This window comes from Micromys minutus (genome assembly GCF_963924665.1).
Source record: "Micromys minutus genome assembly, chromosome: 3".
Lineage (NCBI taxonomy): Eukaryota > Metazoa > Chordata > Mammalia > Rodentia > Muridae > Micromys > Micromys minutus.
The window spans coordinates 21,084,175-21,104,855 of record NC_137972.1 but is presented as its reverse complement, the minus strand read 5'-3'; the positions used below and the strand labels follow the sequence as shown (position 1 = coordinate 21,104,855).

The 20,681-nt window shown below is 47.5% G+C and overlaps 1 protein-coding gene across 2 annotated transcripts in view; it reads left to right on the top strand.

Moving 5' to 3' along the window:
* Window positions 1-4,245: 4,245 nt before the first annotated feature.
* ANO2 (anoctamin 2) overlaps window positions 4,246-20,681 on the top strand; it is a gene marked incomplete at both ends in the record, with an annotated part of 305,878 nt that continues 289,442 nt past the window's right edge. The window contains 2 exons of one of the 2 annotated variants that reach the window (XM_080913855.1): window positions 4,246-4,425; window positions 5,763-6,089. In XM_080913855.1, the coding sequence (XP_080769981.1) occupies window positions 5,823-6,089 (267 nt within the window). Of the gene's footprint in view, window positions 4,426-5,049; window positions 5,071-5,762; window positions 6,090-20,681 lie in introns of those variants that run through there. The other variant, XM_080913854.1, reaches the window with a different exon arrangement.

Here is a 20,681-nt window from a genome sequence, read left to right as displayed (position 1 = left end):
TCTCAGCTGAGGAATATTGAATGGCTGAGAAATATCTGAGGGAGTGCTCGACATCCTTAGCCATCAGGGAAATGCAAATCAAAATAACCCTGAGATTCCACCTCACACCAGTCAGATTGGCCAAGATCCAAAACTCAGATGACAATAGATGCTGGCGAGGATGTGGAGAAAGAGGAACACTTCTCCACTGCTGGTGGGTTTGTAAACTGATACAACCACTCTGGAAATCAGTCTGGCTGGATTTGGATTGTACTACCTGAAGATTGGATATAGTACTACCTGAAGATCCAGCTATTCCACTTCTGGGAATTTACCCCAGAGATGCTCCAACATACAACAAAGATACATGCACCACAATGTTCATTGCAGCTCTATTTATAATAGCCAGAAGTTGGAAAGAACCCAGATGTCCTTCAGAAGATGAATGGATACAAAAATTGTGGTACATATACACAATGGAATACTACTCAGCCACCAGAAACAATGACTTAACCAAGTTCTTAAGAAAATGGCTGCATCTAGAGAATATCATCCTGAGTGAGATAACCCAGTCACAAAAGAACAGACATAATATGCAGTCACTGATAGTGGGATGCTAAACCCAGAGGCTCGCACTGCCCCAGAAACAACTCACAGACTGTATAAAGTCCAAGAAATAAAGAAAACAAAACAAAACAAAAAAAATAGTCATGCTCAATCCTTACCCACCAAGAATACATTGACAAATTCCAGGTTGTACCCTGTATTACATGTACTGTCTGCTCATTGTAAAAAAACAAAACAAAACAAAATATTTATATCTATTTCACTTGTACACACATGTGTGCATGTGTGTGAAAATAAAACTACATTTTAATAAACAGTTAAAAAAAAGAAATACCCTTTTGGAAATAAGTATCTGCAGAGTGGTCAGCCGTAAGTGGAACATTTATATCATACTCCCCTGCTAAGGGTCAGCAACCATCATGGAAAAAGGGTTGGAAAGATTGTAAAAGCCAGAGCTCAAGGGAACTAGGGTGAAATGGGGTCTTCTGCCTATGATGGGGTCACTCATATGCTCACAGCAAGGGTGACTGACAGTAGTAGCAGTTGCAAGCAAGATGTCACTGCAGTCAATGTGAATGAAGTTGTGGGGCAAAAACTACAACCAGTCTGGCAGATGTTTCAGGAGTAAAATTTATAAGATTGCTGTCAAGTGGGTTATGAGGTATGAGGGCAGATGGATTTCCAGATATCTCTAGATTTCTGTCTGTGTTTTGAGTGTACAGGATATCCTGTCCACGAATACAGTGGATGACCCTGTGAAAGAATATTTCTGAAAGATCAGCAGTTTGATTTGGGGATTGTTGACTTTGAGTGACTCTCAGTCACCTGAGTCTAGGTGCCATGCAGGTAGGGCAGTGTGTGTAACTGTGCCTGGAGGACTATGGGTAGCAGGCAAACTTTGGAAGTCAGTGATAGATGGTAATGACATTCTCAGGAGTGGAAGAAGTTAAGAGTGGTAAAGCCCCAGGTCCTACACTGATGCAGGGTGGAGTAAGCTGCGTCCTCTACCTATATAAGCACCAATGTCCAGAGATCTGTTTCATGTTTAAGATAACATGTGCTAGGAGCCAAGAGACTGAAGGGTGAAGAGAAATGATTTCCAAATGAATGGGCTAACCCTTTCCACAGGCTAGGTGTGATGGTCTTGACCTCTTTCTCGCCAATTCATTCTCACCTCCAAGTGTTGTAGGGAATCTCTGAAGTGTGTTGACCTTCTTTCCTAATGGCCAGGTTTCCCTCAACCCTCCACAGCCTTCACTTGATGGCACAAACCGGGTCTGTGTCTTCCAGACCTGTGCTATTACTGCCTGGAATGCCTTTCTAGAACTGGGGGAATTGAACCAGATACTTCATTCTAATCAATAGGGACTGGGAGATTGTCACAAAAGCAGAGCCTCCAGGTAGTTGTGATGCATTTAGCCAAGAGGATGCAGAGGTTGCAAGACAAGATGGCTGATAGGTGCTCTGGAGGCCCCATGGGCTTCCTAGGAGATGATACACAATAGTTTGATTGAAGCGCTCCATTGCTTCTCAGATATGATTTGTGTGTATTAGAAGGTAACCGTCAGGGACATGGTGTCCTAGACGAGTACCATCTTTATCACCTCAAAGTTTGCATCTTGACTGTGCTGGGGCTTTAAGACCAGACCTTCTAAGACTTTCTCTGAGGTATCATCTTTCTTGTGTCAGGGTTTCCCTGGGCTAGTTGAGGCATAGGTACACAGAAAGACATAAAGGAAGGAATGATGGCTCAAGATGGCAGAAAAGGATGGAGACTCCTCTTTAGTACCCTGAGCTGGGAGACCATTGTTGCGTTGCCAGGTTGTGTGCTCTATGTCTGTGGAGAACCTTCCTTGTTTCCCCTGACTTTCAGAAGTTACTCACCTTTTGAGATCCAGTTCCAGATTTGAGGTTGAATTTGATCTTTCTAGGCTTTTTTGCCTCCCACGGTTGAGACCAGAGCCTCCACACACATGGATGTGTCGCAGATGTTTGCCTTGGTTAGTTACTTTTTCTTGTTGCTATGAACTATGGGAGAAGCGCTTTAAGGAAGCTATGGTTTATTCTGGTTTATAGCTTGAAGGGATGTCTCGGGAAAGGCATGGTAGCAGGAATGGCAGGCTGGCTGGTCATGTGGCATACACAGACAGGAAGCAGGGAATGGACCAGAGGTGAAGCTGGGCTACACAACCTCAGGGCTTGCTTCTAATGACTCACTTCCCCCAGCAAGGCTCCACCTCCAAAGGTTCCATGACCTTCCTAAATAGGGCCACCAGCTTCATATGGAGAGTTTAAACATCCAAGCCTGTGGGGACATTTCCCATCCAAACTACACCAACCCCGCTGGACTTCACCGAGTTTTCCTGAAACATTTAAAATAGGCCATCCTTCTCAAGTTCAGCGACACATGACTCAGACACCTTGGAACAATCCAGCTGATTGCTGGATGCCTTAAGGGATAGCAATTGATCTGATAGTGATTCAATATTTCTTTTTTTTTTCCCAAGTGGGGGAACTATGCTCTGCCACTAAACTACCCTCTGTCTTGAAGATGTCTCAAGAGATCTTTCAGAGATGCCATTCATTCAACCATGGGATGGGGGCTTACTTAGGACCAACCCGAATGGGTGTTGTTTCTGCTCATGTGGTGCTTAAAATGAAATCGAGAACAATAAAGATATTTATCACCTTTTATTGTGAACTCAGAGGCTAATCACTATTTGGTGTGTTTTGCATATATTCTCCAGTTTCCATTTTCACATCTGCCCTTCCGGTTTGAGATTCTTATTTTATAGCGGAAGCAGCAAGCCTCGCGTGGCCACAGTGTTAACAAGTGACAGCTGAGGTTTAACCACAGACTCACTGGCTGGAGTCTTCCAGAGAAGAGACTAAAGAGTAGAGTATGTCTGGCCGCCTGTGACACTTTGGTGACTCAGGGCCCCTGACTGGCAAAGGCCAGAAGAGTACTTGACCTGGACAGCGGGTCTATGAGAGCTTCTCAAGAGCACTGGAGGATGTTCCCTATTTAGAGGGTACTGCTGCCCTCTGTAGGTCCACTGCTGCCTCATTGGTCCACTGTTGATCTGTTCTTGCTTTCTCCTTGCTGGTGTTCAAGGTGCCTGCTGGTCTTGATGCATTAGGGAGGCCCTAAAGTCCTGTTTCCCTGGGAAGTGCTCCACCTAATGCTGGGAAGTGCTCCACCTAATGCTGGGAAGTGCTCCACCTAATGCTGGGAAGTGCTCCAGCCAATGCTGCCATCTCTCTTCTTGTTCCAGACTGCAGGCTCACTGGCCAGCTATCATGGTCCTAAGGTTGAAGTAAGGACAGAACACTAGTGGATCAATGGTGGAGAGCTTTGCCTAACAGGCACTATGCACGGTGGGCTTTGGGGGTCCCACCATTGCAAGCTGAGCACGCACACAGACACACACACGAGGTTATGACAGCCATGGTGTGTGTGTGTGTGTGTGTGTGTGTGTGTGTGTGTGTATGTGTGTGTGTGTGTTAGGGGAGTTACCTCTAGCTTTTATCCCCATTGGCCAAAATGAATGGGGTCAAATGAGGCTGCAAAGAGACAAACCCAACCGCAGGCCATTTCTGTGGAGTCACAGGGGCTCCACCATAACTGGTCCAGATTCTGTGTCTTTAGATTCCTAACACCTTGTGTTTCCTTTCCTGTCTTCCTCCCTCACAGACATCCCTCTGCTTCCTGGGTCTCCACGTCGGCTGAGTTCACGGACGGTGGCCAGAGGAAGCCAGGGACCTAAGCACAGACAGCAGTATCTCAAGGTGCCAGGTTCCTGGGTCCCAGGTCAGAGGGACAGTTCTAGCCTACACCCTAGTCAGGTCTCCAGGAGAGAGAGTTCCCGAGACCATTCTGTGAGTACCGATGGATCCTCCATGGGGGTTTCCCACCAGGCCATCCTGTAATTTGTGGCTGATGTGTGCTTATGTGAAAAGCCCTGGGTTTTTGGTAGAAAGCTTTTATCTTCCCTGTTTCACACATTATCCAGCACCAGCTCTAGTTGTCTTCTTTGGGGAAGGGTCTGGAAATGAGAAAGCGAAGAGAGGCGAATGATTCCTACCTGTTGGGCGGGCAGGCTCCCGGGTTCAGTTCCCACAGGCCTGAGAAACCTGCCTCCTCAGCTCTGGTGGCTGGGAGCCTCTCTCCTGTGCCTGGCATTTCATCTGGTTGCCCCGGTGACCTCTCAGGTGGCTGCTGAGGCAGCTGGGTATCAAACCAGCAATAAACAAGGGAACACCCAGAGGGATGGAGGCAGGTCCCTGCCCTGCTCCGCCTTGCTCTCTTTCCTCTTCTCTCTACCTCTCCAGTCCAGAGTGGAAGAGAGGGGAAGCAGTCACTTTCCCCGAGGCTGTCACTGGCAGGGCCCTTGCTAGTGGCTGGAGAGGAGGAAGAGGAGGAGGAGATGGATTTGTGAGGGGCAGAAAGTCCAGTGAATTCCCGTGGGTGGGAGAGGAGCCTAGACATTGGTTTTTGTTGGGATGGATCCGGAACACCTGCCGGTAAGTGTGCTGGTGATAACAGAGCGTGTGTGCAGGCTCACGTGCAGCTCTGCCGGGAACGGCACATGTGTGGGTGTGCCATGGTGTTTGCCTTTTGTGTGCCCGTGCACATGGACGCCTTCGCAGGTGTGCAGAGTGCTGAGCCCGGGAGGCGTGAGTGGAGGGAACCGCTTGCAGGTGCGAATACGTGTGTTGGTGAGCAGGACTGGGCATGGGCGTCAGGGTTTGGGGCAGGCCATGTGGACTGGTGTGTGTTGCGGTGTGTGCGGTCTGTCTACCTGCCTGCCTGCCTGTCTCTGTCTGTGTCTCAGACTGCCTGGCAAGTCCATCTCTTCCTGTCTCTCTCCCTATCTCTATCTGTGTTTATGTCTGCATCTCTTTCTGTCTTTCTGTTTCTCTGGCTGTGTGTGTATATGTATTGGATATCAGATGTGTGTGTGTGTGTGTGTATGTGTGTGTGTGTGTGTGTGTGTTTGTGTGTGTTTGTGTGTACACTAATGTACATTAGTGTACACTAATGCCCAGACTGCACACGTGGGTGGAGGGCTACATGTGACAGGTGGGCTTAGCTGCCGATCCTTTCATTGGGCAGGCAGAAAGAGACTTGCTTTCTAGACTGTCTCAGAGCATCCTCTTCTGTGTCATACGCTGCTTACCCATCTGACCTCACCTGTGCTACTTTCTCTGGTCAGGTCATCAATAACTACCTGGATGCCAATGAGCCCGCGTCCTCGGAAGCCCGTCTGAGCCGGATGCACTTCCACGACAACCAGAGGAAAGTCGATTATGTCCTTGCATACCACTACCGGAAACGAGGCGCACACCTGGGTCATGGCTCCCCTGGACACTCGCTGGCTGTTATCTCCAATGGGGAGACAGGCAAGGAGCGCCACGGTGGGGGCCCCGGCGATGTCGAACTTGGGCCACTGGATGCTCTGGAAGAGGAAAGGAGGGAGCAGCGAGATGAATTTGAGCACAACCTGATGGCTGCTGGGCTGGAGTTGGAAAAGGACTTGGAGGTGAGGCTGGCCACGCCACAGGTCTCAGGGTGGGATGGCCCTGGTGGTTAGCAAAGCTTTGGGTTTGCTCTGGCAGACAGCTTGAGTTTTATCTTTTGCTCAAGCCCTTGCAGCAGTTTTGGTAATGTGATAACTTTGGCCAAGTGGTTCCATGCCACTGTGGGATGGTGGCAGTGTGCCTTGTTCGTACCTGGTCATACACACACACACACACACACACACACACACACACACACACACAAAGCACCTAACAGTCTGGCTAGAGACTGAAGGCAGGGAATGGCTCCCTGAAGGTCTGTGGCTTTCTCCAGAGTGGTTTCCTTGCATGGAGACCTGGTTTTCCTGCTAGATTTGGATCTAAGTTTCTTTGTGGGGATATAGGGATCCCTTTCAGTAAGGGATGGGCATGCTCAGAGCACCCCAAGGAATCTGTAATGTGACACTTTGGGGAACTGAATGGGACATCATTGAACATGTTTTATAAATCTGAAAGGTACATGTGTGTATATGTGTGTTTTTCTGTATGTACATGCATATGTTCATGTATACATATCTATATTTCACCCTTGGTAAGTAGGCTAAGGCAATCCACGGAAATCTACTTACCCATCCATGCCCCATCCATGTCCCCAACCTCCCATCCATCCTCCCACCCATGCCCCCACCCATCTCCCCACCCATCCTCCCACCTACCCCCCACCCATCCCTCACACATACCCCCACCCACCCATGTACTTCCCTATCCATAGCACTATGATCTTTCCAAAATATCCTGGCCTTACTACTTCTTCCAAACTGTCTCTAATCTTCTCTCTTCCTTCAAAATTCTATTTCAGGCCAACCACCAGCCTACCCGTAGTTCTGGGTTGGTGACCCTGGCCTCAGGGTATATTAACTCTGAGGGAGTCCTCTCTTTCAGGAGCTCTTGCTCAGACCCATGCCCTCACTTCAGGTCTCTGCTCTTTCCTCCCTCCCTGGCCATCCCCACTAAAATGCCATCATGCCTTTCCTTCTCCGCCCCGGCTCCTATTCTTTCCCTGGTTCTACTTAGCTTAGCTCCCTACAGTTCTTATCTGTGCCCCACCTGCTCCATGAAGGTAGGGACTTTGTTTCATTTTCTGCTACATTCCCAGAATCTGGGATAGAATGTGTATCAAAATAGTTGTCTTATAAGTATCAGTTGTGTAACTGGTTGGCCCCTAAGAGGAAACTTAAGGTTCTTATTTGAAAAGCAGTAACCTCCTTGCTGGGCTCTGGTGTTACAGGTCCTACTGTTATGTGGGGAAATAAAACATGAAGCTCAACATCTGGCATGCACTTCAGTGATCACTTACTATAATTTTTCTTATGATTTTTTTTATGCAATACGTTTTGATTATGTTTTTCCCATTCTCCTAACTCCTCCCAGGTTCTCCCCACCTCCTTACCCATCCAACTTTATGTGTCCTCCTAAAAGAACAATCCCACAACAATCATATGAAAACCAAAACAAACAAAAGACCAGTAAGATTTTTAAAAAGCCATAGCAACAACAGAAACAAAACATTCACAAAACAGCCAAGAAGTTTGTTTTGTGTTGGCTACCTATTCCTGGGTATGAGCCTGCTCTGGACTGTGGTTGATATACCCAGTGACACTCCATTGGAGAAAATGAATTTCCCTTTGGCAGTGAGCATTAGTTGCAAATAGCTTCCTGGGTAGGAATGGGACCCAGGACCACTTTCTTCTCTCTATGCTGGGATTCCATAGGACCCATGCAGGCTCCGTGATGCTACAGCAGTCTGTGAGTTCACATGTGCACGAGTCCTGTCATATCTTTGAGACATGGTTTTCTTTGATTCACTCTTCACCCCTTACAACTTTTCCTTTGCCTTTTTCAAATAGATCCCTGGGCCTTGGGGGGAGGGGTTGGTGAAGACATCAACCACATTTAGAACTGAGCTATTTAAAAAGAGTGTCCTGCAGGAAGCTGGGAAGACATTCTCATCTGAAAACTAATCTGTAAGATTAACATTAATGGTGGCTTCATCCTGGAAGGGGCTCCTAGAGGTTATTCATTCCTTTTCTGTCCTCAGGTGGGGTTCCTGAATCTTGACTTATGCCCTTGTGGTACATGGCTCACCTAGATCTTTTGGCAGGCCTTCCTCTAGGTCACCTATTAACCCGTGGAGTCACTTTGGGCCCCTTTACTGTGAGCTGCTGTTTTTTTTTTGCTGTTTGAAACCCAAGGCTCATTTGGTCCTCTCCTTAGTAGTAAGCGGAGGAGGCATCGTCAAGATCATGGCCATACAAGGGGCTCTGGGTGTTTGCAGTCCACACTGCTGCCTCCAGATGTCAGGGAGTTGATTGGTTGGGAAACAGTACAGGTCACACTCAGGAGGGGGTGCCCAGAAGGCTGGCTGACTAGGTATGTTTCCCTCTCATCCATTCTCTATTAACTCAGGACCTTAAAGTCCGAGTTTCCTTGCATGTGAACAGGGATAGTAGTAGACCTTCTCAGGGTTGGTAAAAAGACAGAGCAAGACAGGCAGATGAAGTACACTGAGCAGCATGCCGTCTCTGCTACTATTACTCAGAGCTTCCATACAGAACAAACAAAATATAGATGCTTTACTAAAATTATATTTCAGATCAACAATGAGCAGATTTGTAGATAAAAAAAAAACTATATAGCTCAAATGTGCCCCATAGGGTATCTGGGATAATGCATTTGACATTGATCTGAACTAGGCTATAGCTGGCCTAGTCTCTTCTCATGGTCATCAGTGTATCTGCCCATCCTCGGTACCCTCCCCTCAGTGCGCATGACCTAGGCTGAGAATCAAGAGGGCCCAGAGAGAGAGAGAGAGAGAGAGAGAGCTGAAAGTGGCTGACATTAGACGATGACGAGGACCTTGTCCTGTCTAGTTGTCTCTATTGTACAACCTCCAAAGGCTCTCCCTTCCAGCCTTCCTGGCCTTAACATTCAATGAGCATTTTCCTCTTGGCTCAGCCTCCCTGAACCCTTTCTGCCATCCCACTCCTGGTGCCATCATGACCGACTCCCCTGTAGGATGCCTTCTCTCTGACATGCGCCCTGCACCTGTGGCACACTCCAATCGTTAGTGCTCTTTGCAAACACTCCCCTCGTCCTTCACTGCCTACTCTCTCCGTAGGCAATCGTTCCAGTACATCACAGCGCTGGGAAATGCTGTGTGCAATTTTGTAATTTTTTTTCCATTTTAAAAATAGACTATTATTTAGAACTGTTTTATAGTTACAGGAAAATTGGAAGTGGTACACAGAGCTCTTAAGTCCTACCCGGTGCCTGGCTTTCCCTGCTATTACATCTTATTAATGTGGCACTCTTGTTACAATTAATGAACCAACATCGATACATTATTATTAACAAAACCCATGTTCTATTCAGATTCGTTGCTAACTGCTGTCTTTTATTCTAGACTTCCCTCCTGGGCTGTCACATTGTGTTTCATCATCCTATCTCTAGGCTCCTTTTGATGCCGGCATTTCTGGGGGTGGGTGGAATGTGCACATTTTTAATTCACTTAAAACACATTTTTTTTTTTTTTTTTTTTTTTTTTTTTTTTTTGTGGTTCACTCTGCCTCTTACTTTACTGTTTCTATGCTGGCTCTTCAGACCCCTCATGTTCTGCTTGTATGTGTGTGTGTGTGTGTGTGTGTGTGTGTGTGTGTGTGTGTGTGTCTGTGTGTCTCTGTGTGTGTGTATATATGTATGGATGTGTGCATGTGTGTATATGTGTGTGTGTGTGTGTCTGTCTCTCTCTCTCTCTCTCTTTGTGTCTCTCTGTGTGTATAACTCTTTATTTCTAAAGGGTCATTTATGGCCTCTACAGTTGACCTTATCATTCCCTTCATAGCATGGGACGCTTAGGTTACCTCTCACTGTGGGCCACCTCAACAAGACCAAGGGTGAACTGTCAATCCACACAGGGCCACTGTTTCCTAGTCTTCTTGGCTTTGCTTTCTCCTCGCTCTCCATACCTCAGTGCTAAACATCAGTGGGAGAGTTATCCACGGAGCCTGTGAACTTCTGAACAGCTCCTTACCAAGGTCCACTCTCTCAGTGGTTATTTCTCTCCTCTGGACGGGGCTGTCCTTTAGGCTCTGATTTCACTCTGACTTTAAAAACAGTGAAACAGAAAAGGGTTTCTGCTGGATGCCCATTAGAGTTATTTACTTGGAAAAGAATTGTGTGCCCATCAGGCTCTGAATGTGGCAGAATTCATTTCCGACCCTTTCTGTAAACAGGATGGTATTGCTGTCCATTCCCTGGCTGGTGTTCCCTCCTCCTCTTACTCTTTTCTCTCCTCTCCCTTCTCCTCTTCCTTTTCTCCCTCTTCCTCCTTTCCCTCCTTCTCTACCTCATTGTATTCCCCCTCCTCTTTCTCTTTTTTCCTCTTTTCTTCCTCCTCCTCTCCTCCTCTTTCTTTTCTTCCTCCCTCTCCTCCACCTCTTCATCTTCCTTCTTCTCTTCCTCCTCCTCTCCTTATCCTCATCATCTTTTTCCTCTTCTTCCTCTCCTCCTCCTCTGCTCCTTCTTCTCTCCCACTTTGTTTTGAGCGTGGATTTTATTGCACTGGCTTGTCCAATCTCATCCTTTGAAGGCAACTGAGACTATTGTCAGAGGCATGAGAGTTGGCCTGTTATGCTTTCCTCTGCTTGGCCAGCTGATGATAATTCATGTTAGAACCACCCTCAGGGGTGCTTGTGGCTCACAGAGGTACTTGTATCCTTGTCACCAACTCATATAACTGAGGACCACTTCTTCCAATATGGAAATCTCTCCCAAATGGGAGGCCAATTGCAGCCATCTAGGTGTGTGCTCAGCCAGAACTAACATTCCTCTAGTTCACGTAGAGCCATGGGATGTGTTGGATAAGGCCTCTGTGGAAGTGCTAGGAGGTCCCATTTGTCCACACTTGCCTTCCAAACCTTCTGCTTTGGACTAAAGAGCCAGTGGGACAAAATGGAGAAAGAGACGCATGCCACAGTCAGGGGTGTTTGGGAAGTGGTGTTTTAGAGCCATCCAAGGCATGTGACGTAGGCAGAGGCCTGGAGAGTGTTCTGACACTTTGAGGCAAGATCTTACTGCATCCTTCAGGCCCTGAAATCTCAAAGCTTAGGCAGATATATCTTTGAAACAGAAGTGGGAGAGAAGGAAGCCAGATCCCCCTGCATTGTTGACTTTCCTGGAGTTAGGACATGGGAGAACTGATAGCCTCTGCTGACACTGTCACACCTGGTCTACCATCTTGAGCAGCTCCCGTCACTGTCTGGCACTCTCAGTCACAGAGTGGGCCATGAGCTGACTGGGAGGACCTGGGAACCCCAGTATCCATCAACGGGCCAATCTCTTTTCTCCCTAACTCAGCATCAGGTGAGAACCAGGAAGGGACTAAAGCTTTTTTTTCCCCCCTGTGGAGAGGATCCCATCTCCTCACTGTGGGCCTGGGCATCTGACAGTGGATCCTGAGTATCTGCTTTCCATCAACGGAAAGGAATGTATAGGATACATGACATCATAATCTCTCAATAGGGTCCCCTTGGAGAGAGGAGTGAAATCCAGGCAGGGTATTGCAATATTTTTAGGTTCTTAAGGAATATCTTTAGGTTTTTGACTGTTTCTTTTTTACCACCACCGCCACCACCCTCTTTTTCTGAATGTTTGAAACAGCATTCTTTGGGAAGAAATTGAGTGACTTTGGGAAATTCCTGACTGAATCTATGGTACCACAAAACATGCTTCTTTTCTGATTGGGCATTTGGTCTTCACAAGCATCCAGTAGATGGGGGCCACACTCATCAGGCCTCCATAGAGATCTCTGCAGGGGCCACGAGTTGAGTTCTTGAAAGTGGAGTAGGGGTGCTGTGTCCCTCCTTTCTATCTGGGGTATGTATTAATAGTTGCAGAGTAGCAAGCCCAGGACCTGGACCTTTTGGTCTCTGGAGAACTAAGCTACCCAAGTCACTATCTCTCCCTCTGTGACACTGGCTGTTCTTGCTTTTTCCAGAACTTATGCCAAGCCAGCTTCTCTTCTTAGGGTCCTAGATCCTTCTTTGGCTTTTATTTTCCTCTAGGAGAAGCCAGGACTTTAAATACTGAAGATCTTGCTGTATGGTTTTCAAGGGTGAGTGTCTCAGACTCTTTCCTGTAGCTAGATGCTACAGCATACACTGAGCAGGCAGCCGATGCTGGAGTGAGGTGAGGGCTTGCTTCTGAGGGAACAGGGTCTTCAGCGCCTGACTGACTCTGTTAGGAAATGAATCTTTTGCCTGCTTAGGAGAGGATGGGGTGTGTGTTTGCAGGAAGAGCCTGGCCAGGGCAAGAAAGTACTGACATGGGTTTTTGATGATGTGTAGTCCCCTGTTCTGTGGTGTGGCTGCTGCGCTCTCAGGATGCTGCGCATCTCCTCCGGCCTTTCATGTGTTCCTCATTCCCACCCCAGAGCAGCATGCTGGAGCCTTGGGTTTCTCTCTTGCCTCTTCCCTACCCAGAGGGATCTTTAGGATCACAACAAGACACAACCATGGGATCATACTGCTTAGAGCAGAGCCACAGAAGGGTAGGTGGGATCAGATCTCAGTGGGCAGGCCTGAAATGAAGATCCCCCCCCCAAAAAAACAAGGAGGGAGGTGAAGCCCCATCCTCACCCCAATTCAGGTATCTATTTCCTTATGATAAAAAAATGAACAAAAATGAGCATTCAGTCTTCCCACTCATGCTAACTGTAGCAACCCCATCGAGGTAGACAGACGAGCAATTGTCCCTTCCCAGAGAGCATGAAGTTCCTTTTTCAGTTGCTTGGTTCTAGGTCTCTCAACCCCTGCTTCTTCCTTGAGAAGTGTTTGAATCCTTACTGTCCTAGCCATGGTGACAATACATTGTCAAGGATTTGAAGGAGCAATGAGTCTAGGGAGAGCAGACGGAAGGGTCTTCAGAAGCTCCTTTTCCAGTCTTTTAAATCTGTGCTTCACATTTGCCAAGAGGCACATCTGGTACTCTGCTGGGTCACTCAAAGGCACTGGAAAGAAACTTCTAGGCTCTGACTTGTCATAGCCATTCTGTAGTCCAAGTGGGCACAAAGCATGCTCATCCTTCTGAAGGGCTCCGGTCCTGGGGCATCCAATTTTCTAGCTGCATGTTTTGCTTGTTTTCTGTTATCACACGCTATTTGGGAGGAAATGGGATCATAGACCATTACAACTGTGAAGATTTCCTTCAGACACATTGGAGAGTAGGAACTGTGCAGGCCAGGAGAGGATGTGGCTTGCAGCTCACTACAGTAGCTCATGCCTTCATCAGAGGAACTGACCACAGATAACGTGTGTAGAAGCATGGAAGGCAAGAGGGCAAGCTTCCACTCTGCTCAGCCTGTTTTCCTGGAAGCTAAGCTGTTATCCTCCCATGAGGCTGGAATCCTGCTAGTACTCCAGGTATGATGGCAGTAGGGGCTCACGGAGGTCATCCGATGATGATGATGACAGGCCTATGCTACCCTTCAGAGACCCCCACATCACTCTAGTTGCCTGCAGTCATTTTGCAAGCTCTGAGTTGAAGAAAGAGTTGGGCAACAATTGGTCTCTTCCTTACTAATCATTCCTTCTGTGGCATTGCTGGGTGTTTTGGGATCTGGGAGACACACTGGGAAAGACACCCCATTTCCACTTGTTGCTTGAGAGTCACTTGTCCCTCCAACTGCTCTGTCATGCTTCCCAACTCGTGACATCTCTGAAGGCTCTTGTGAGCTGGGTGACACAGAGGCTAATGAGACTCGGTCCCTGTTTTCAAGGTCAGGCGGACTTGAGGAGAGAATCACACAGATGCTCACTCAGTTTGAAGAAACGTGGACAGTCTTGGGAGAGCGACTTGGACATTCTTAACCCTACTTTAAAGCTTCCCAGCTAAGCCACCTTCCCTGCCCCTGTCCCAGTGGGGTCCAGGTAGACATGAGTGGATTGTGTTCCTGTGCTTATCACCCCTCCAGGAAGGATTCACCTGACCTGTGCCAAGATGCTGGTGTGCACGTTCAGACCCCAGTTGCGTTTATTGCCCTCTGACAGAAAGCCTAATATAAACAGCTTCGAGGAGGGAAGGTTAGTTTGGTTCCTGATCTCAGAGGGTTCCTTCTACAGTTACCTGGCTCCATGTACTTGGGAAGAGCATCATGGTGGTGGGAACTGCAGGGTGTTTTTCCATGGCAGGTAGGAAGCAGAGGAAAGGGGAAGCTGACACTGGGCTGGCTTTCTCCTCTTCTTCCCTTTGTTACATCTGGGCCCCAGGACTGTGGGATGATGCTGCCCACAGTCAGGGTGTATATCTCCCTACTCAGTTAATTCTCTGGGAATCCCATCAGAGACACCCACAGATGTACCTCACCAGTCTCCTAGGTGATTCTAAATGCAGCTAACTTGACAGCAAAGATGAACAACGAGAGAGTTTATATGAAGTGGGTGTTGTTCACAGAAGAACCAGTCAATCTCCATTGACAGATGGGGAGTGCTTTGCAGGGGTGCTCAGTCTTTCTGTCCTTTTTGTACAGGGAGAGCCTTCCTGCCACCCTTAGTCTGCTATACCTGATGATGGTCATCAGGTAGCAGTAGAAGTTTTCTGGTCTTGTGGGTTTTGTGAGTGGACTTCAGGGTTAGAATCCAGAAACTCAGGGCAGCAAACCAACCAAACCACTTAACCGAAAATTAACATTCACTACAACTAAAGTCATTTATGTGTTTCTGTGACTTTGCCACTCATAGGGATGACCACTTCTTGGTCATGGTATAAGTCTTCAAAAACATCTGCATTCCTCTGTATGTAATTCTTTTTGAATTATGATATATTTTTGGTGTGTTGATAGGTCTTATTTAATGTGTGGATATAGAAGTAAGTAGGTTATATATTTTACAAATTTAGTTACACTTTAAAATATATGTGTGTGTATGTATGTGTGTACACATGTTCCTGTGTGTGCAGGTATGAAAGCATGTATGTATGTGTGAATACATGCACCTGTGGAGGCCAGCTTTGGGAGTTGGTCCTTTATGTTTTGAGACAGTGTCTCTCACTAGGACCTGGGGCTCATCAAGCAGATTAGGCTGGCTGGTCAGTGAACTCCAAGGATCTATCTGCCTCTGCGTCCCCCATGCTAAGATTCCAGGTAGGAATGGCTGTATCCTGCTTTTTCATGGGAGCTGAGGGCCTGAACTCAGGTGGTGACGCTCATTGGGAATCCCAGCGTCTGTTTATACTTGAAAACCTTCGGTCTATAAACTCAGTCTTATGGCCCTTGTTGTGCGTTTTTAAACATTCCAAGGAGAGGGTCCGTGCACTTCACTGGTACATCTTGGGTTTTGTGTCTCAAAACAGTTGGCAAACCCTTAAATTCTGTCTCCAAACCCAGGTGGCTACCAGGAGTCTTGCCTTCCTGGTGTGAAGGGAGGCCAGCTAGGGACATTTGCAGCTTCTGCTAGGGGACTGACAGGCTTAGAGAGGTCCCAGAAAATCTTGTCTGGGGGCTCCATTTTTTGGGGGACTTATGATTAAGTCAGTGGAGTAGCCACTGTGCTTTGGAGGCAGGTGGTCAGTGCCTATGATCTGTTTGAGTCCAGGAAAGGAGTAAGCGGAAGGCTGGCACACCTGCTCCTGAGCCTTGCTCTCTCCTACCTGCTGCTTCCTAGAGCTGACACTTCATGTGGGATAGGAGAGGGTTAGGAATAAATCATGGCTTCCCAAATTAGACTCTGACAATACTGGTTTTATATAGCTTGGGTTGAGGTAGTCCACATTGAAGTAACAATTGATGGGCTGTGTTAGTGGAGAGTGCTTGCCTAGCCTGCCCCAATCCACAAGCTGGAGGCTTATATCACAGAAAAGGTTTCAACTTAAATAAAACTTGACTTGTTGTCTCTTAGTAAGGGTTTCTATTCCTGCACAAACATCATGACCAAGAAGCAAGTTGGGGAGGAAAGGGTTTATTCAGCTCACACTTCCATATCGCTGTTCATCACCAGAGGAAGTCAGGACTGGAACCCAAGCAGGGCAGAAAGCAGGAGCTGATGCAGAGGCCACAGAGGGATGCTGCTTACTGGCTTGCTCCTCTTGGCTTGCTCAGCTTGCTTTCTTATAGAACCCAGGTCTACCAGCCTAGGGATAGCACCACCCACAATGGGCTGGGCCCTGCCCCCTTGATCACTAGTTGAGAAAATGCCTTACAGCTGGATCTCATGGAGGCATTTCTTCAGCTGAGGCTCCTTTTGCTGTGATAACTTGAGCTTGTATCAAGTTGATACAAAACCAGTTGATACAAAACCAGCCAGTACAAATGTGTTTCCCAGTTCACGAGCAATTGTAGGAATGAAGTAACTCCTTAGTTCTGATTTGTTCTTATGTATCTTCTCTTCAGTCTCCAGAGGCTGTCAGCCAATAGAGGTGAGCAGACGGGTGTAGAATATGCACAGAAAGTCATGGAGCTGGCCAATAACACAATCTGGGCCGGGCTTTTCCCTTGTTGCATGCACCATTGGTTGTCTACAAAGCTATTCCTAGTTGGAATGTTGGGATTAAACATTCAGGGAATTTAAAGACTTTTGCAAAGGGTTTTTTCAAGAAGAACTGGGTCCTGTGGCTCTCTAATGTCCTTTCCTGGTCTACCATCCTCAAACCCTACAATATCCAACTGTGCATTGGGTTTGCCAGACTGGCTTTTGTTCTGGGTGGTGTGGATTGTTAGGTTTGTGTGGAGTGGTTGTTAGATCCTGTAGGGATTGGCGTTTAGGAACCAATGAGTTCATGTTCCTGAGTCTCAGTGCTCTTTCAGCCTGGGATCTTGCACCTAACTCACTCACAGCTATGGGAGACCTGGTGTTTCTCAAGCCTCAGAGAGGGCGGAGGCTTTTTTTGCAGCATTTTGGGGAATAGCCAATCAGAAGGGAAGGAGTGTGATGGATGAACTGCCTTGTTCTCTCCTCTGTCAGGTGCAAACACAGGAATCCCTAAAGGTTTGAGGGTAGAAGCCCTGGGCCCCTTGGAGTTTGAGTGGTCCTGATGCTGGTTTCCTGTGCACACTACCCATGTGTGAATACAGTGTTGTGCCTCGTGGAGGTGGGAAGACATGGTTAGAGTGACCTGGGCCACAGCCTGCCAGCATGAGCTGTTCACTGAATGCTTAGAAAATCAGGAGGTGACTTCTGTCCTTTTCCCCAGCAGTGTGCCTCCCTTAGGATGAGATCTGGGTACAGAGTGAAGGGCTTGCTTCCCCAGTGTGCACCTTCGAGCAAGGTCTTGGCTACATTCACTCTGTCTCATATGTGTGTGTGTGTGTGTGTGTGTGTGTGTGTGTGTGTGTGTGTGTGTATGTATGTATATATATTCTCCTGTCTCGTATTTGTGATCTGTAGCTTACAACTCCTCTGGGGAAATGCTTCATTTACAAATGAATTGTAAAGTATAATGGGACAAGTAGGCTCTCCCTGTGTCTTAGGGTTCCTATTGGTGCGATGATGCGCCACAAGCAAAACTTGGGGAAACATGTTTACTTTGCTTATATTATCACATCACAGTCCATGATTAGAGGAAGTCAGGACAGGAACTCAAGCATGGCAGGAACCAGGAGGCAGAAATGGATGCAGAGGCCGTGGAGGGATGCTGCTTGTTGTCTTGCTCCCCATGGCTTGCTCAGCCTACTTTCTTATAGAACCCAGGACCTCAGCCCAGGGATGGCACCAACTACTGTGAGCTGACCTTTCTTGGCCTGGTTATCAATCAAGAAAATGCACTGCATACCTGTACACAGGCCAATCCAGTGGAGGTATTTTATCAGTTGAGGTTGCCCTTTGGAAAATGACTCTAGCTGGTGTCACGTTGACATAAAACTAGCCAGTTCACCCACCTTGCTCACATTTGCACTTTTAACTCCTTGTGTGTTTCCCATCCTTGGAGTTAAATTGAACTTCTTTCCTATCTTCAGTTTTTTAAAAAAATAATTTTTAACTTTTATTTCTTATTTATTTATTTTGCTTGCATTTATGTCTATGTACATGCAGTACCCCCAGAGACCAGAAGAGGGCATTGGGTGCCTTGGGATTGCAGTTACAGGAGTTTGTGAGCAGCCATGTTTGTGCTGAGAATCAAATCTGGGTCTTCTGGAAGAATGACCAGTACTTTTAACCACTGAGCTTTCTCCCCAGCCCCTCTTCGAATCTGCTGAAGGAATGCTGATGTCTGATGGAAGGTGGTCAGGAGAACTGTAGGCCATATTGAATCCCTGAGCAGCATGTCCCTTAGCGTAAGGTGATGGGGAGTTGGTGACTTTTACAATTTGTGCCATCCAGGATCTGGACCTAAGCCTAAGCTCTGTGACTGTAGTTACCTTCTGCTCCTACCCTCTGTGTAGAATGGGAAGGTGGTCCTGGCTCCCAGAATCAGGAATACTGGTTATTTCAAAGGTCCCAGGATTGGAGAACCGATGTTCCATTCTTGGCTTCCTCTTTGTGCTGACTGTTTCTCTTCCTTTAATTGTAAGTGGGAGGTGGTGGGCAGGCAGCAGCTGGGCTCCTGTATCTGCCTTAAGCTACCTAGGGGCTATACTTATGGCTAGAGTCAGTCTACGTCAGACTGTTCCTGAGAGAGGTGGATAGGTCTAGAGCCAGAGGGTTGGGGTGACAGGTAGTCAGAGTTCCTGGAAGACAGGGCTAGGATGACTCTAAGGTGGGGACAGTGCCTAAGCTGTGGAGGCTTGGAGTCCTGTGGTATCTGGAGAGCCTGTGAGAGTATAGCCACACAGAGAGGACAGTGTGGCCTGCCAGCACATGGGAGCAGGACTGAGCTGAGATTGTCCCTAGCTGCTCTGCTTATTTCTGCCCCTGGGTAGCAGGAGAGGTGAGGTAGAGTCAGGAAGTGTTTCTCCTAGGCAAGCTCGGCTTTCCTCTTCTGTGGCCCTCCTTTTCCTTCAGGCATAGTTAGTCCCTTGCTCTGATTGGCCACAACTGTCTGAATTACTGCCAGACAAACAAACAAAACAAAAACAACAAAACAAGACCCAAAACAACAACAACAACAACAACAACAAACAGGATCAAAGCAACAGTGGCAGGTGGGGCAGAATGCCAGACTCTGGAAACCACATCACACTGGCTCTTTGGCAGTAGCCCTGGCCCCAGATGGGACTGCCCCCTCCTTCTTTTACCCAAGCATTCTTAAGCTGCTTACTTCAGAGCCTAATGTGTATCAGTTATGTGATGTGTGGGATGGAGCACCTCTTGAGTGCAGAGGCCTCCCAGACCCTGAGAGGAGAAGCACAGTTACACAGGGAGCACCTTCTGGGATGTCAGGGTCGAGTGAAAGAAAGAAGGCTGGAGACTGCTTTGTACCATGAAGGGTGACCGTGTAAACCTGTCTGTTCCTTCTACACAGGGGCTAATTACACAGGGCAGATGCCTAATCTGCTCACCGCCTCTGGCATTCTGGGTCATTCCAGCCTGCTGCGAGGATGCTCAGGGAAGGGAAGCTAATTCAGCCATTAATCCACATCTAAGCCAGGAAGAATTACATGGATAGGCTAGGATCTCCTGGCACTAAATGTGCAACATAATTCTCTCTAGGCTGTGGTCTATCTGCTTGACACTTTTACCCAGATGGATAATTGCAAGGTGTCTGCCCTGAACTTGTTTTCTCCATCTCCGTTCCCATCACTTCTGTCCCTGTGTCCGTCTCTGTCCCCGTCTCTTTTTCCATTCTCCCTCCTCTCCACACACACCCTGTCTCACTGTAATGACGGGAACCGAGAATGGTAGGGTTCTTGGAAATTCCTAGAAGGAGTAAGTTCTGGTGGAAGGCTCAGCTCCAATGTCTGATGGACACTGCACCCCAGTGAGTGAGTGAGTGATATAAGGTTGGTTACACTGTGTCCTCATTGTCCACAGTAACCTAGTTAGGTGATTTCTGCCACATGGTAGATTGGGGAGCTTATTGTTGGGCAAGGAGGCAAATAGTGATATGATGTGACAATCATGAGCATGCCTCAGGTGGGGCTCTAGGAACCCCAACATTTGATACCTCAGGGGGGCTCCAGAAACCCCAACATTTGGTACCTCAGTGGGACCCTGGCTATGTTGCTTCTGCTCTGGTGTGGGCCAGGGAGAGACTCCAACATCTGCTACACTCTTCAGAGGACACACACAACAGCTGCCCTTCCCTCCCTTCCTAAAGTTGTCCCAAGATTAGGACCCCAAGAATGGTGGTGCTTCATTACAAAAGGTGCCACAAGATGGTTCTCAGGAAGATATTCCTATTGCCACAGAGACCTGTACATCCATGAGCTCCTGGAGAAATCCTCCATCTTAGTTCTATAGGTAGATCTAGAAGTCTAGCTTGTCACACAGAGCACCTATTTTAAAATGTAACTGAGTTGGTTTTCTTTTAACTGAGTCAGTTACCCTGACTGCTTTCTTTTCTTTCAGTGAACACTCAAGTTAATTTGTTTGCCACTTAAATCTTGACTTCGAAGTTTCATTTTTGTTTGAAGCAAGGTGCTCACCCACTGCTGAGATGATGCCTCCTTTTTATACCAAGTACAATTT